The sequence below is a fragment of the Lepisma saccharinum genome, chromosome 26, assembly GCF_977018435.1.
Source record: "Lepisma saccharinum chromosome 26, izLepSacc3.1, whole genome shotgun sequence".
In the NCBI taxonomy this organism is placed as follows: Eukaryota; Metazoa; Arthropoda; class Insecta; order Zygentoma; family Lepismatidae; genus Lepisma; species Lepisma saccharinum.
Window position 1 is genome coordinate 20,537,935 of NC_139254.1, and position 17,214 is coordinate 20,555,148.

The 17,214-nt window shown below is 38.4% G+C and overlaps 1 protein-coding gene across 4 annotated transcripts in view; it reads left to right on the top strand.

Annotated features, from left to right (window-relative positions):
- Positions 1 to 17,214, top strand: part of LOC145979339 (phospholipid-transporting ATPase ABCA3-like) — a 193,487-nt gene that overhangs the window by 14,224 nt on the left and 162,049 nt on the right. For all 4 annotated transcript variants that reach the window (XR_014440776.1, XM_083112199.1, XM_083112200.1 and 1 more), the window contains exons 2-3: positions 3,096 to 3,496; positions 4,672 to 4,890. Coding sequence is in view for 3 of the 4 variants with exons in the window: in XM_083112199.1 (XP_082968325.1) it covers positions 3,181 to 3,496; positions 4,672 to 4,890 (535 nt within the window). In the remaining variant the exon portion in view is untranslated. The remainder of the gene's footprint in view (positions 1 to 3,095; positions 3,497 to 4,671; positions 4,891 to 17,214) is intronic.

Sequence of the window (17,214 nt, forward strand, 5' to 3'; positions counted from 1 at the left end):
GTCTTTCCTTATTCATTGAGACACACAACTTACTCGATACAGCGAACCCAGGGCACCAAAGGCGAAGTCTCCGTGACCCATTACCCTCTTAATCATGATTATTGCTGTCATTTCCGGTTTGTGCCAACAGAAGATGTTGTCTGAGTGCAAATATATTTTAGTGGTGTTCTACCCTGATTCGAAGGGAAAAATGAAGACCCCTTTCATTTCGAAATTTTATCCTTTGTTCATATCACAATGCCCTAATAAACAACCTCTATTTAAGATAACATTACAGTAGAGCGTCGATTATCCGAAGTAATTGGGGGACATGGGTGTTCGGAAAACTGGTTTGTTCGGATAATCGAACTGTACATGTTTATTTGCCAAAAAGAAGTACTGTACAGTAAATTTATTCATAAAAACAGGCATCTCTTTAAGTATTACAAAGTAACGTACAAAGGCAACTTTAGTAGGAATATATAGTATGTGGTACAGTTTATTAAACAAAAATATGTACATATTACATACGCATTTTGCATGAACAATACATACACCGACAGAAGTGTGCTGATTGTTGAAACACAGCGACTGGCAGCTTGGCTGGTCAGCAGTACCTTATGAAGGCCCCATTAGAAGCAATGTTCCGCCAGCGGTGGCTCAGTGCGGCGACTACTGTGGGAAACTTGGTTTGGGAGTGAGGGGGATGATGGACGGTAGGGTGGGAGAGTAACAGGTGCGAGCGAGTACACAGTTCGGTTAAGCGGTGGTTTGGTTGACCGACGTTCGGATAATCGACGCTCTACTGTATCTAAAATTACAGGTTTTGTAGTTGTGTGCGTGTGAGTGTGTGTTTCTGTGTGCACGCATGCACACACACACGCACGCATTCACTCACTCACTCACTCACTCACTCTCTCTCTCTCTCTCTCTCTCTCTCTCTCTCTCTCTATATCTCTCTTTTCTTACTTTGTCTCTAATTTTGCATCATCATTCTCAATTTACCGAGTACAGTACATTGTTGCGATAACGTAAATGCCCCCTAAAGGACGAATCATGTGGCAACAAGGCAATTGTCAGTTCTCATTGAGGCTCGTACCAGCCAACAGCCTTAACGGTGCATGCTACATTTAAAAATTAAGCACATTACGGTATATTGAAAACCTCATATTTCCAACAACATTCCCCTCTTTCCATTTTTCGCCATCTATACTAATAATGCAGTTTTCGTATGGTGTCAAGACTTTTGAAATACCCTGTACATATACAGATTGTCAAAAATTGAACTATTATTATTTCATGGGTTTAGTCTGACACTATTTTGGATGCTACCGTGGAGTTGTGGCACATCCAAAACATAAGGTTTGATCCAAAACATGATCAAATAGCTGAAAAGGTTATTTTTAGACTTCTTGTGGCCATATTGGCCGCCATATCTAATATTATTTAATAAAGTGGGTGTTTTTAATTTCTTATTATCACAATGCAGTTATGAACTGCAAATTAGGTGAAAATAAGATGTCATGAATAATAAATAACTACAATAAACTAACAGGTTTCAGGTTTAGAATCTTCGTCATGACTGCCATTTTGAAGACACCATTACAGGCAAACGAGGGCTTAAAAACTTGGGGTCTGGGGCATTTTAGGTTTGGGAATTAATGTAGTATGTGCCCCCAAAAGGGTATGTTTTCCGCCGGAAGCGAAATATTTTCTGGAGTTCCGACCCCACTAATAGGTCCAAGTTATCCTCACATACGTGAGTTGGAAATTTAATAGTGCCAACACTGTTGCATATACGCCATGAAACAGAACCGGTGCTTCTCACTTATACCACGTGTTAGTTTGATACCCAAGCTACCTCCCAGTAAATGGACTCTTCCTTCCAACACTAGGCACATTTGCAGTGACAAGAGGAATAAAGTATTGTTGGAGTTGGCGGTCTAAAGTTTTGTAGTCAGAACCCCACTAATGTGAAAGTTCTGGTGATTCTCACCGTACCTCCAGGACATACCTTCAATGTGCAGTATTACTCTTAATTTTTGGAACATAACCTGCATTGCGAAAGAAGATGGGACACTTTCTGCTGAATCCTCCCATCATTTTGCAGGACAATGCTCGGGAGCACTGCACAACTCTACCAGCCCCTGTGACTTTGATTTGATCCCTAAGTTGAAGTTTGCGAACTGTTCCTGAGATTCTTCTAGGCAATAAACCGCTCCATTCACACCATCAACAGAACAGGCACTGCTACAGAAATACTACGACTTCCACATCGCTGGCAGCAGTTGTACACAATGCTGGCGCCTACATGGAAGGGCTGTGAAAGTTTCACAGAGGTGTCTCTTTTGTATCATTTTAGAATATATAGTTGCCAGTATTAAATTTCCAACTCACGTAGAATAGCAGTTCCAATGACACTTTAAACTGTATGTCCAATCCGTTTATGGGCCTATCTTGGCATTAAGTGAACTTACAATAAACTTTCCGAACTCTGGTTTGGGTGCAAATGGTTCTGGGTTAAATTCCCAGGTGGAGAGTTTCCAAATTTCATTGTTGGGGAGATACTTAAATAGAAATAGTAGTAGACTACAGCTCAGAAATTCGCATAACAGCACTGAAGGGCCTCCCCAATGGTGCAGTGTCGCGTCATCGTCTTGTAATCAAGGGGTCCCATGTTCGACGAGACCCAATGGAGGCACATAGTAATTTGAATCCCATTTTAAACTGTATGTCTAGTCCCGTTTATTCTTACTGTGCATAAAGTGGGCTTAAAACACCAAATCAATCGATCAAGACAGCACTGAAGGGATTCAGAGCATCAGCAACTTACCATCCAGTGAAAAACCGCCTGACAAATCTTGGCTCTCAAACCATATACAGTAGAACCTCAGTTTTATGTTTCTCAGGGGACTAAGCTGAAAAAACTTAATCTGAAGAAAAATGTAAAATATGGGAATGTAAAATCGTGACTCTACTGTACTTTATCATTTGAATTTTACAAGATATAATAAATCGAGATCCAAAATTTTATTTTCATTGTTAATTAATTTCTTGCAAAACATTGAAATTTTCAGGTATTACTCTAATAATAGTTATATTTGATTTTATTAAAGGTTGGAAGATTTTCTTCTGAAAGATGCAGATTCTTCCCTAAGTTGAAGTAGTGGAAAAACAGAGAAGAATATAGAATTTCTTAAAATGCCTTCCTTTCTGCAAAGTTTTAATTTAATTGTGTGGAAAAATCTACGAATCAGGAAGCACAATTGGAAATTAACGCTGACAGAAGTGATTTTGCCAGTTTTGTTATTTGTGTTTATTGAGTTTTTAAATATTGAGCTTCAGTCTGACACCTCAGAATGGGTTAGATCAGTGATTGCTCCAATTGAACCGATGACTCAGTTAATGCTCTTGCGCCCACCTTCGAAGAAAGATATCGTGGCATATGCTCCGTCAAATGAATTCACAGACATGTTCATGGAGAGAGTACGAGTGAAGATTGGATGGAATAAAAAAGGTATGGGAATTTTTAATTTGTGGTTCCACGAGCACATTTTAAAAAGTTGATCACATTTCGCTTATTCTTCACTTGCACGATCTTCCGATTGTTAGTTTATGATTTAGTCATTGTGATTCATTTGGTTAATTTTACTTCACTCTTCTTCCACTTTTGGCTAATTGCGAAGATGAGTGATGATGTGATGAAATGACACTCCCAAAGAACACCCATGCTCAGGTAAGGTTCAAACACAGTACCCCTTGCATCGTAGTACTCTGTAATAACCACTCAGCTTTAGAGTTTGTTTACCGATGCGACACTTTCTGAAGTTCGAATTATCCTGTGAGTTATGCAATTCACAGAAAAATGATTAATTCTACTGTAAATATTTGAGACTCAAGAATGGACCCCTTTATACAGGAAGAAACTTAATACTAATGGTAACTACATAAATGTGCTATTAGAATGGTTATGTTTTATTTTGTAATTAGTGCAGCTTTTATATCAAATTTTGTATTCTGTTCACAATTTTAAAACCAAAATGTAATTTTCTACACCGCTTTTGACCCATTTTTTTTTAACATTATAACACTGAAATTTTATTCTATTTACCACTTTCGAACCCAAAATTGACTGTTTTTGTACCGAAATTTTGCTTTTTTATTTACCAAAAATATGCCTCTATGTGTTCTACATATTTTTAATTTTCATTATTTAGTGTTTCATTATTCTCAACTACTAGCATGAGTGATGTTTAGAAAAACTGATGAGGACATACTCCAAAGAAATATTTTTTGTCCAAGCTGGAGTTTGAACACATAATCTTGGCTGGTGATATCTTGAGTTTGAACACAGCCACCAAGGTGATATTAATGACTCATGGATATCATATTTGAATGGCTTATTGCAGAAAGGGACCTGAGTCACTTTTGCACAATTCTGAGAAAAACAATGAAAAATCGTATAATATTAATAGTGTAAGAAAGAAATGTGCCGTTGTTGGCTCAAATATTCAACATAATGAATAGTTAATTTTGCAACCCTCAATGCACCCCCCTGCAGTATGCTGCTAGACACAGTGGAGATGAAAAAATTAACTCCGATACCTCAAAAATGTGACTCAGGTCCCTTTCTGCAATAAGCCATTCATTTATTTATGAAGTCAAAATTATAAAATTGTTTTATTTTTATAGTGCTGGTGCCATGTTCATCTGAGAATAATATTTCTTCAATTTTTGAGGACAAGATTGTTTTGAGAAATAAAACAAGAAGTACCTTTCTTGGACTTTCATTTGTAGGAGATTTCTCATTAGCAGCACCACCGCCAAATCTTATTTATAAGGTACGGATGCCTCTGCAAAGGTCAACATGGGTGACAGTCAGTGATGCCAATGAGAAGATTAGACAAAAAAGTGAGTTAATGATTCATATGCATGTAACAAGCATGGTTTACTTCTCTGCGTAAAATATTAACAATCCCATGTTACTTGCAAAATAATACAGGGTCCGGCGGAATGAATAACCTGTTTTGAGTCACGTAGTACGGCGTCGCTGTTGCGCATGAGCAACGACTTGTGTGCGCGCTACATTGAGGAAGGACTGCCATTTGTAAGTATGGCCTTATGGAGTTCGGAACATCGAGCATTCGCCGTTGATGCGTATTTAAAAAATAACGAGTCTCCAATCACCGTGCAGCGGCTCTTTCGCCGCCATTTCCAGGTGGGCCGACATCAGAACGTCCCGGATCATAGGATGATTGTACAGTGGACGCAACAATTCAGGACTAATGCATCGTGTGCAAAAAAGAAAAGCCCGGGGCGAGCAAAGACACAACGGACCCAGGAGCGAGTAGAAGAGGCCCGTCAAGCACTGATCCGAAGTCCTCGGCATTCTGCTGGGAGACATGCCTTGGCGCTAGGAATGTCAGATCGTTCCCTGCGGCGCATCATCCATGAAGACCTCCACTTCCACCCCTAGAAAATGCAGGTCGCACAGAAACTAACCGAACAAGATAAACATGCCCGAAGAACCTTTGCGTTGCGTTGCTTGGAACTTTTAGCAGCCGAGCCGCAGATGCAAAACAACATACTGATGTTGGATGAGGCTCATTTTGATCGGCACGGTGGTGTCAATAAACAGAATTACAGATACTGGGCGCCATTTAATCCTCGTTGGCTGCATGAGCAACCCCTGCACAGTGAACGTGTGACGGTGTGGTGCGGTGTAGCATCGTTTGGCATCATCGGTCCATATTTTTTTTGAGGATCTTCATGGACGTGCGGTGACGGTTAATAGCGATCGCTATGTCCAAATGTTACATGACTTTCTCCTTCCAAGGGTGAACAGAGACATATGGTTCCAACAGGATGGGGCACCAGCCCACGGCCCGCCAGTCCATGACTGTCTTGCGGCGTCATTTTCCTCGTCCATTGATTTCCCGATTTGGGGACATTCATTGGCCATCACGGTCACCTGATTTGATGCCCCTGACTTCTTATGGGGCTACCTGAAAAGTCAAGTGTAGGCTGCACGTCCTCATACCGTGGCTGAACTGAAGGCAAGGATACGTACAGCTGTGGAGGCGATCCCATTGGACATGCTGGAGCGTGTGATGCGAGCTTTCCTTCGCCGCCTGGAAGAATGCGCTGAACGTGATGGCGACCATCTGTCGGGCGTTATCTTCAAAACCAAGTAAAAAGGCATTTATGGTATGTAATGGCATCTATTATTCTTTGTTTTCAATGTGTGTTTCAATAAATTATTCGATTTGTTTCGACGTTCTGTCCTTTTTATATCCTACTATTCATTCTGCCGGACCCTATATAATTAAATAGCAACCAGTTTTATTCTTGCGTGTACACAGAATAATTTTAGTTAATGATTGTTATGAGCATTTAAACATGTTTTTTGATGTATCACTTAAAACAACAAGTCAAACAAAGAAGCAAAGCATGTACTCAGGCCCTTAGCTAGAATGGGGCAGGGGGGCCAACTGCCCCCCCCTTTCCTGAGAGCCTGTTCTGCCGCCCTGTGAAAAATACAGAACACATTCCTACCTGGAATTCTCACTCCTTTTTACAATTATATCCTGTATTACTCTAGCAACGTAACAAAGACATTTATTGATTTTGTGATTTATGAAGGTGTGTGGGATTCCGTATAATGTATCCGTATTGGGGGGGGGGGGAAATTACCTTCCAGATTCAGATTTTGGGAAATGATCTCGCAATTTTAAGTATCTAGAACAGTTGTGACATTTTGAGAAGTCTTGTATTAAAGGTGCCTAATGTGTTTGAATGTTTTTCTTGGATTTGTTGCTATGAAGTTTGAACTGCATATTTTTTTTGTTTCCCCAGTCTACCTTTTGGTGTAATAGCGATTCATGTGATAGAGAGAGGAGAGTGGATATTTCATTTTTTTTACTTAGCGTTGCTTTTCTACCACATCTAGCTAATCGTGACAATGAGTGATGACGTGAAATTGATGAAGAGACACTCACAAACAGTGCTGCAACCACAGAAGGGCAGGGGATTGTCCCCCCAAATCTTGGATGGATGCCCAATCTAGGGGGGGGGCAAACATTGAAGTAAAGTAACATGACTAGCAGAATCTAAGAATAGCAGGACACATGGATACTCAAGATGAAATTAGTTTTCAAGTGTTTCTTGTATTTTTCTTCAGGATGGTTAAGGGCACGTGCAGGAGGCACAGAGGGGCAATTGCCCCCTCGATTTCAAATTTTATACAAATAAAAGTACATTTCGTAAAATTTTCTTGTTCGCTTTGCTCGCAAAAGTGGAGGGTGCACATTTGAGATACAATTTGGCGGATGGATTGATCATGTAATGTATTTAAATTATATATATATATATATATATATATATATATATATATATATATATATATATATATATTAAAGAAACTTTGAATACGTACACAATTTAGCATTAACATGTTACACATGTATTTTCTTATTTTACATCGCTCCATGTTGCATATGTGTAAAATATATGTTGTACATAAAAGTTATACGTGTCATATGTACAAAAAGAATAATGTTCGTCATGCTTATTCTGTCTTTCAAAAATACAGTTTGTGTGCTTGTTTTCCATTATTAGCTGATATGAAATTGAAAGTGTTGGAAAAATTATTTCAAATCATTTGTTCAAACACAAATGCTTTAGCACTGACTTCTAATCCCTTTTGCATGATTTACGACGATAATAACGTATTTTAATGCTACTATTATTACTACCACTACCACCACTATTATTATTATTATTATTGGCTTGTTTGTCCTGGTACTTGATCCCCTCCCATCCAGATAAAAATTTAACCTCTGCTCACAAAAAACACTCATGCCCAGGCTCGAACCTGGAACCCCTGGCTTCGTAGTGTGTTATGTAACCATCCCACCATGGAGGTCGGCTAGTGAAAGATGTAGGACAGCTTACTGGCTCAAATTATTATCAAACATGATGAAAATGTGATAGTGTTTCACATTTATTACTTCGGTTAGAAAGCAATAAAATGTGTAGTTTCATACGGGTTACACTAAGTAAGCATCTTATGGAGTGTAAATATCAATTTCAAGTCTTATGAGCGGGCCTCCGTGGCAGAGTGGTTACCACATCGTGCTACGATGCCAGGGGTCCTGGGTTTGAATCCCAACCTGGGCATGGATGTTTGTGAATGTCCATTCATAAATTTCATCATATCACCACACATCCCCATCTTTGCAAATTAGCCAAAAGTGGCACAAAAGGGGAAGTAAAATAAAGCAAGTCAATCAATCAATCAAATCTTATGAATCATTTCTCTCTGCAAACACATCAAATATGATAAGGAACATAGGTGTGTGTTATGATATCCATTTTATAGAGGAAATGTTAAGTTTTAACCTGACTGTTCACATGATATTGTTTCCATAGCATGTTGTATATTGCTCTAAGGATTTTAAACGGCAGTAAAAATAAATGACATTTGCATCTGCGAAGCTATCAAAGGGATTGCATACATTAAGGACAAAAGATGCCATATTTCGATTGCTTGTAGCATCGAAAGAAGAATTAGACGAGCAAATAGTGACTGAGAAAAGTTGCTTGCCTTGATGTCCTGTACACACTGTGAAAGTTGTCGGTGTTCATCAGGTGGCACCCTATGAATATAGGTTCAAGAAACTGAATAGTAGAAAAAAGCTGCAGTCAAATAAATACGATTGAAAATCTCTCAAATTATATTCTATTGATTTTCTTATAATATTACATTGTGTCTGTAGCAGACGTAAAGACTTTTTTCTTCTTTTGTTTGTTTCAATCAGATAAGAGCGACGTGGTTTACGATTTCAGTGAAGTTGTTTTGATGTAATCTGGATTGTTGTCGTTTTGTTTGTTCTCCGAGAGACAATGGCTTGGAAGGATGTGGGAGCTTAGATTGTAGACTGGGAAGTTCTCATTTTCAGAAAAACGGGTGTTACCGTGTTAATAGTTAGTGCAAAGAAGAGGGTCTACTGACCGGATGCGTGGAGCAAAAGCTCTTCGCCGGGCAAAAATTTTCGCAATTTTCAAATGTGGCACGGGACGCGTGTGGAAAGCTGAAACACAATATTGAGTATTGCTTCTTTACATACTTTCGAATTCGAACAGTAGGTTTGCTAGTCGCTATGGATAAATTCGTCATATGTTTGTCGTCGTCATCACAGGTGGATATTACTGACACTGAACGTAGCGAAAAGCATGCTCAATCAAAAAATAAGGAACCCGAGAATGTGTCTTCTGCCAGTTCCTGCAGTACATTAGCAACAAGTGTCAAGAAATCGTCAGGCAGGTCATACCATGAAGGATGGAAAAAAACATTTCCTTGGATTTATTACGACAAAGAATTGCACAAAGTGTTCTGTAGTGTGTGTAAAAATGCTTTTGATTCTAGTATGGTGCTTCCGTCGGCAACTGCTACTTCTGCAGACAGGGATTCGTGTTCGAAATGGATTTTCCCAGTGGCAAAAGGAAATTGAACGTTTCAGGGTTCACGAGAAATGTACACATCATCGTTCGTCTTTGACTGCTCTGGCAACTACGAAACAAGGAACCAATGTGTCATCTCTTATCTCAACACATAAATTAGGAGATATGAAAAATGCACGCAAGGCCCTTTTAAAGATAATAATGTCCCTCCAATTTTTAAGTCGGCAAGGAATAGCAATTCGGGGTCACACCGATGAAGCATCAAATATTCATCAGTTGCTGCTGCTTAGAGCAGAAGATGCTCCTGAGTTGAAATCTTGGCTGCAGCGAACTACATATAAGTGGGTTTCTATCAGTGAAGGAACAAATATCGATATGCTTCAGATTTGTCGATGAAAATCTGCAAGTTGAAGAAGTGTTTATGGGCTTCTATGAAGTAGCTTCAACAAGTTCTAGGACATGGTTTGAAGTCGTCCAGGATGTCATAAGACGTTTATCTCTCGACATAAAATACTGTCGTGGTCAATGTTATGATGGCACGAGTAATGTCAGTGGACATTCAACAGGATTACAAAGTAGGATTACTCAGTTGGAGCCGAGAGCTATATTTGTTCATTGTTCGGCGCATAATTTGAATTTGGTAGTGCAAGATGCGATGCAAGGTATCAGTTATGTGCGAGACTTTCTGGTGATTCTTTGTGAATTAATATCATTTGTAAGACATTCGCCAAAGAGGCTAGCAGTGTTTCAATCGCTACAATAAGACAACGAAGATGGTGTTGTAAAAAACATTCCCAGACTGACTTTGCGACCATTCTGTCCCACAAGGTGGTGTGTGAGGGTAAAATTGCTACAATCGTTGGAAAGTAATGACGACGTTCTCTTGAAATTTTGGGAAGATTTGTCAGAAGAAAAAAGTGAAGTCGGTGGGAAGGCTAGTGGATATTTTTCAAACCTACATCAATTCAGATTTCTTATTTTCCTGAAAATGTTAATTTCAGTTTTCGGCAGAATTGAACAACTTCATTCTTCTTTTCAGAAGAAATCATTGTTCTACCGAGAAATCAAAACTTTGGTGGAAACTTTGACTGCAAGTTTAGCTTCACAAAGGGATATATTTTTTGAGTTGTGGAATGAAACCATGAGGAAAGCGGAGGAATTGAACATTGATGAACCAGTTTTGCCTAGAAAAAGGAAGATGCCAAAACGCTACGATGAATGTAGTGATCCTCATACGTATCAATTGATGTGGCTGTGGATTCGCTAAATCGTAGATTTCAAACAAAGGTTTTGGAACTTATTTCACAACTTGAAGCTTTTGCTATCGGTCAAATTGGTGCTGATCGAATTCTGCAGTTCTATGGGACAGACTTTGATAAAGACAAGCTAACATTGCACAGGGACATGTTTCTAGATGTGTGCAGAACGAAACAAAGAAAAAGTGGCCAACTTGTCAGACATTACAAATATTTTAAGTAGAGAAAACAGTGGTCCCATGCGTGAAATGCTCACAGATTTTGTGAAGTTTGTACGGGTGATTTTAACTATACCTGTTACTTCTTGTACCTCTGAGCGGTCATTTTCAGCACTTGGACGCTTGAAAAGGTTTTTGCGGTCAACAATGACCCAAAAAGGATTGAATGACTTGGCAATTTTGCATGTTATTAAAGAAATGACTAAAAATATTGACATTACCAAAATTGCGAACAAATTCATAAGTGCAAATGACGTAAGAAGGAATGTGTTTTATATTGAAAGTTAACATGTCATGATTATTATTATTATTATTTGGTACATAAAGTTAGTCATTTTGTAGTTTCTGTTCACAACAAAATCCTTGCATAGTTCTTTCTGCAATACAATTAAATTATTTGCATTTATGAAGAATTTTCATTTTAATTTGTATGAATGTGGTATTTTCTTTTAGTAACGTGTTGATAATATCATTGCCTCTTGTAATCATTGTGCATGTAAGTTGTTTACAGTATAAAATACTTGATAATTACAGATCTAACTGCCATTGATATGCACCCACAGAAATTTTGGAAAGTTGGCGCCCTTGGTTCAGAGGAAAGTAAACTAATTTTGTGTTATGCTGACAAAGTGCAAACGTGAGTTTGTTTGTGTGCCACGTTTATTCAGTTGCTTTATGTACTTTTTTTTTTTTTTGGTTGCGTTATTTGAACTGTTGGTGATTTATTTTTGGTTTTTGAGTTTGAGAGTTTCTAATAGTATCTAATAGTATGTCAAACAGGATTGCGAAATATTTTTTTCCCTCATCCCTCATACCTATTGAAGATATTGCAATGAAACTTGGCGGACACATTACGTATTGACCATAGTATTTTTCAACAGTGATCAGAACGCTACATTTTAAAAGTAGCTTCACTACAGCTACAGCTACTCTTCCAAAATGTAGCTTCGCTACAGCTACAACTACATTTACCAAAAAGTAGCTTGCAACGCTACTCCTGTTCGTTACTCGCTACTTCGCTACTTTTTGCGCTACTTCTGCATAAAAAATGAAAACAACCATATGGGTATTAAAAAAATTTCCTACTACTGGTAAATAGATTCTGTTATTTATTATCATGATTCCAGTCCATTCGATAATTTTTATAGCAGTGACTTCAGTTACTTATTTTTACTATAGTTTTGAGAATACCATACCTATGCAAGTGGCATATCAATTCAAATTTGATATATGAATATTGCAATTAGGGTGTTACCCAAATTAATTATTACAACTATACACAAATAAAATTTGGTAGGATTACGTATTTATGTTCACATCAACATATTTTTCTTCAGAATAAATATTTCATTTTTTATAGACTGATATGAAGTCAGCATTTTGAATGAAAAGTACCTGGAGCCCTTTGACTACAAAAGGGCCCCAGGTTCGATACCCATTGGAGGCACATAGTAGTTAGGATCCAATCTCAATCGGCTTATCTATGCATAAAATTGATTCAAAACAAAAACTAGGAAAGACGCCAAGTTGGGAGGATGGGATCCTCCTGCTCTCCCATTCCCCACACTGCTCATCATTCTTCCTTGTCCTCACAATTAGCCGAAAGTGGCAGAAAGCGACTATAGATAAGAGAATAATTAAATAAACCATTCATCCTCATTGTCATGATTGAGAGAAGTGGAAGAATAGATGAGGAGGTAAACAGAAGAGGACAAATGGGTGGTGGACTATATCAAAGCATTCGAAGATAAATATGGAACAGGGACGTACCTATGAAATGCAAGAAGGTAATATAAAACACATACTATGTGCCGATAATTATGTATGGAGCAGAGACTTGGACAATAACAGAGAGAGACAAAAGAAAGATGCAGGCAGTGGAGATGAAATTTTTATGAAGTATATTTTGGAAGACTTGAAGGGATAGAATAAGGAATGAGGAGATCCGACAGACAGTGGGTGTGGTGAAGCTTCAGGACAGGATAGATCAGGCACAGACAAGATGGTTCGGACACATGAAGAGGATGGATGAAGAAAGAGCTTACAATGCACAAGGAGTGGGAATAAGGCCAAGGGGGAGACCAAGATGTCAGTGGAAAGTGCAGATAGCGGAGAGTGTTAGGAGAAGAGGACAAGATTGGAACACCTTGGTAAGAGAGAAGTGGTGAAAGACCAGGAAAAAATGGAGAGGCTTGACTTCTATGCCGATCCAGCCAGAGGCAGGAAACAGTGAGGGATGATGATGATGTCATGATTAGCAAAAGTTACAGAAAAGTGACACAAAAGTAGTAGAAATACATAAATTTGAAAACTATGTATATTAACTAAAGAAAATTGTCGTTTCTGCAGGAAAGTCAATAACCGTACATACTTTTTTGCAATATGATAAAATTATTGAGGAAACTGTCGTGTAAACCTGAGTGTTCTAAACATATTGTAATTTTAAAATTTGTGAACAAATACTATCGCGAAAATAATTGTAATTCCAGAAACTCTAGCTTTCTTGTAACAATAATTTCTTCCTGGTGAGATCCTATATACTGACGATGATCAATGCTGTTAATGTACTGAGCCATTTATTGCTGACACTATTCCCTTGTCAGTGCAGTGGAAAATTTATCGCTCATTTTTGCACTGCAAGCACAGCAATTAATGACATTTTGGTGTCTCTTACACCATGAATATCCACAGGATTTGTTCGGGGCTGACGCAAACGAGGCACTTTTTTCCAGCGGTGCAGCAAACGAGGCATGTTTCTCCCCAAAATTGTGATGCAGCTAAAAAAAAAACGTAGCTGTTAGCGGGAATATATTCATATACGTATGCCAGTTAGTTATCTGGATATCTGCATTATTCAGATACTAATTCAATAAATTACGCAGATATCTATAATCTGTATCTCCATGTAATAGACTGTCTTTATGAACCTCCTGCAAAATTAAGGGTTATTGTCGATTTTTTCTGACGCTATTGCCACATTCAAAATTCACCTCAAAATGCTGAGAAAAAATGTAGCTGTAGCGAAATTTTTGCTACAACTACAGGAATTTTGTAGCTTCGCTACCGCTACAACTACAATTTTCACAATTTAGCATTGCTACAGCTACAGCTACAAATTTTGTAGCTAGCTACAGTAGCGATGCTACAAGTAGCTCGCTACTTCTGACCACTGTTTTTCAAGGTTGATTATAATCGGGTACCTATATCCAGGGCTGGTCCAGAGGGCCCCAAATTTACCAAAAGGGATTTTTCAAAGGGAAATTTCCCGAATTATCCCCGATTAGTATCTAATAGTATTATCAAACAGGATTGTGAAATATTTTTTCCCTCATCCCTCATCATGCGCGCCGACTACGTGGGTGCTCTGGGGCTCGAGCACCCACAATATTTTTAGTTTCATAAAAACAAAATAAAATAAATATTTCTCACTTGCCATTATCAAAAAATAATAAGCAGTTAAAACATTGAGATGGAAGTTAAAATTTATAACCTCTAAAACTTAATTGTTTCAAGTGTGTTTGTGCAAAGGCAACCAAGCAACACATTCCCCCCTTCCTTGCATGTCTCTGGCCAAGTCAAAGGCAGTCCCCACAATAACAATGGAAGTATATTGTATTGTGAATAGAATCCCGTCTTTTCGGCTTGCTTTGATGTTTCCTTACAAGTGACACACTGCAATACGCCCACTCCATTCGTCAACAATTGTTTTAAAATAACTACTTGCTGATATTGAACACTAATAAAGAATAAACCGAAACACAAGGAAGCCGATTGTGACCGACTACCTCAATAGTTGATTTTTCTTCTTTTGTTTGTTTCAATCAGATAAGAGCGGCGTGGTTTACGATTTCAGTGAAGTTGTTTTCATGTAATCTGGATTGTTATAGTTTTGTTTGTTCTCTGAGAAACAATGGCTTGGAAGGACGCGAAAGCTTAGATTGTAGACTGGGAAGTTCTCATTTTCAGAAAAAAGGGGTGTTACCATATTAATAGTTAGTACAAAGAAGAGGGTCTACTCACCGGATGCGTGGAACGATAGCTCTTCACCGGGCAAAAATTTTCGCAATTTTCAAATGTGGCACGGGACGCGTGTGGAAAGCTGAAACACAATATTGAGTATTGCTTCTTTACATACTTTCGAATTCGAACAGTAGGTTTGCTAGTCGCTATGGATAAATTCGTCATATGTTTGTCGTCGTCATCACAGGTGGATATTACTGACACTGAACGTAGCGAAAAGCATGCTCAATCAAAAAATAAGGAACCCGAGAATGTGTCTTCTGCCAGTTCCTGCAGTACATTAGCAACAAGTGTCAAGAAATCGTCAGGCAGGTCATACCATGAAGGATGGAAAAAAACATTTCCTTGGATTTATTACGACAAAGAATTGCACAAAGTGTTCTGTAGTGTGTGTAAAAATGCTTTTGATTCTAGTATGGTGCTTCCGTCGGCAACTGCTACTTCTGCAGACAGGGATTCGTGTTCGAAATGGATTTTCCCAGTGGCAAAAGGAAATTGAACGTTTCAGGGTTCACGAGAAATGTACACATCATCGTTCGTCTTTGACTGCTCTGGCAACTACGAAACAAGGAACCAATGTGTCATCTCTTATCTCAACACATAAATTAGGAGATATGAAAAATGCACGCAAGGCCCTTTTAAAGATAATAATGTCCCTCCAATTTTTAAGTCGGCAAGGAATAGCAATTCGGGGTCACACCGATGAAGCATCAAATATTCATCAGTTGCTGCTGCTTAGAGCAGAAGATGCTCCTGAGTTGAAATCTTGGCTGCAGCGAACTACATATAAGTGGGTTTCTATCAGTGAAGGAACAAATATCGATATGCTTCAGATTTGTCGATGAAAATCTGCAAGTTGAAGAAGTGTTTATGGGCTTCTATGAAGTAGCTTCAACAAGTTCTAGGACATGGTTTGAAGTCGTCCAGGATGTCATAAGACGTTTATCTCTCGACATAAAATACTGTCGTGGTCAATGTTATGATGGCACGAGTAATGTCAGTGGACATTCAACAGGATTACAAAGTAGGATTACTCAGTTGGAGCCGAGAGCTATATTTGTTCATTGTTCGGCGCATAATTTGAATTTGGTAGTGCAAGATGCGATGCAAGGTATCAGTTATGTGCGAGACTTTCTGGTGATTCTTTGTGAATTAATATCATTTGTAAGACATTCGCCAAAGAGGCTAGCAGTGTTTCAATAGCTACAATAAGACAACGAAGATGGTGTTGTAAAAAACATTCCCAGACTGACTTTGCGACCATTCTGTCCCACAAGGTGGTGTGTGAGGGTAAAATTGCTACAATCGTTGGAAAGTAATGACGACGTTCTCTTGAAATTTTGGGAAGATTTGTCAGAAGAAAAAAGTGAAGTCGGTGGGAAGGCTAGTGGATATTTTTCAAACCTACATCAATTCAGATTTCTTATTTTCCTGAAAATGTTAATTTCAGTTTTCGGCAGAATTGAACAACTTCATTCTTCTTTTCAGAAGAAATCATTGTTCTACCGAGAAATCAAAACTTTGGTGGAAACTTTGACTGCAAGTTTAGCTTCACAAAGGGATATATTTTTTGAGTTGTGGAATGAAACCATGAGGAAAGCGGAGGAATTGAACATTGATGAACCAGTTTTGCCTAGAAAAAGGAAGATGCCAAAACGCTACGATGAATGTAGTGATCCTCATACGTATCAATTGATGTGGCTGTGGATTCGCTAAATCGTAGATTTCAAACAAAGGTTTTGGAACTTATTTCACAACTTGAAGCTTTTGCTATCGGTCAAATTGGTGCTGATCGAATTCTGCAGTTCTATGGGACAGACTTTGATAAAGACAAGCTAACATTGCACAGGGACATGTTTCTAGATGTGTGCAGAATGAAACAAAGAAAAAGTGGCCAACTTGTCAGACATTACAAATATTTTAAGTAGAGAAAACAGTGGTCCCATGCGTGAAATGCTCACAGATTTTGTGAAGTTTGTACGGGTGATTTTAACTATACCTGTTACTTCTTGTACCTCTGAGCGGTCATTTTCAGCACTTGGACGCTTGAAAAGGTTTTTGCGGTCAACAATGACCCAAAAAGGATTGAATGACTTGGCAATTTTGCATGTTATTAAAGAAATGACTAAAAATATTGACATTACCAAAATTGCGAACAAATTCATAAGTGCAAATGACGTAAGAAGGAATGTGTTTTATATTGAAAGTTAACATGTCATGATTATTATTATTATTATTTGGTACATAAAGTTAGTCATTTTGTAGTTTCTGTTCACAAC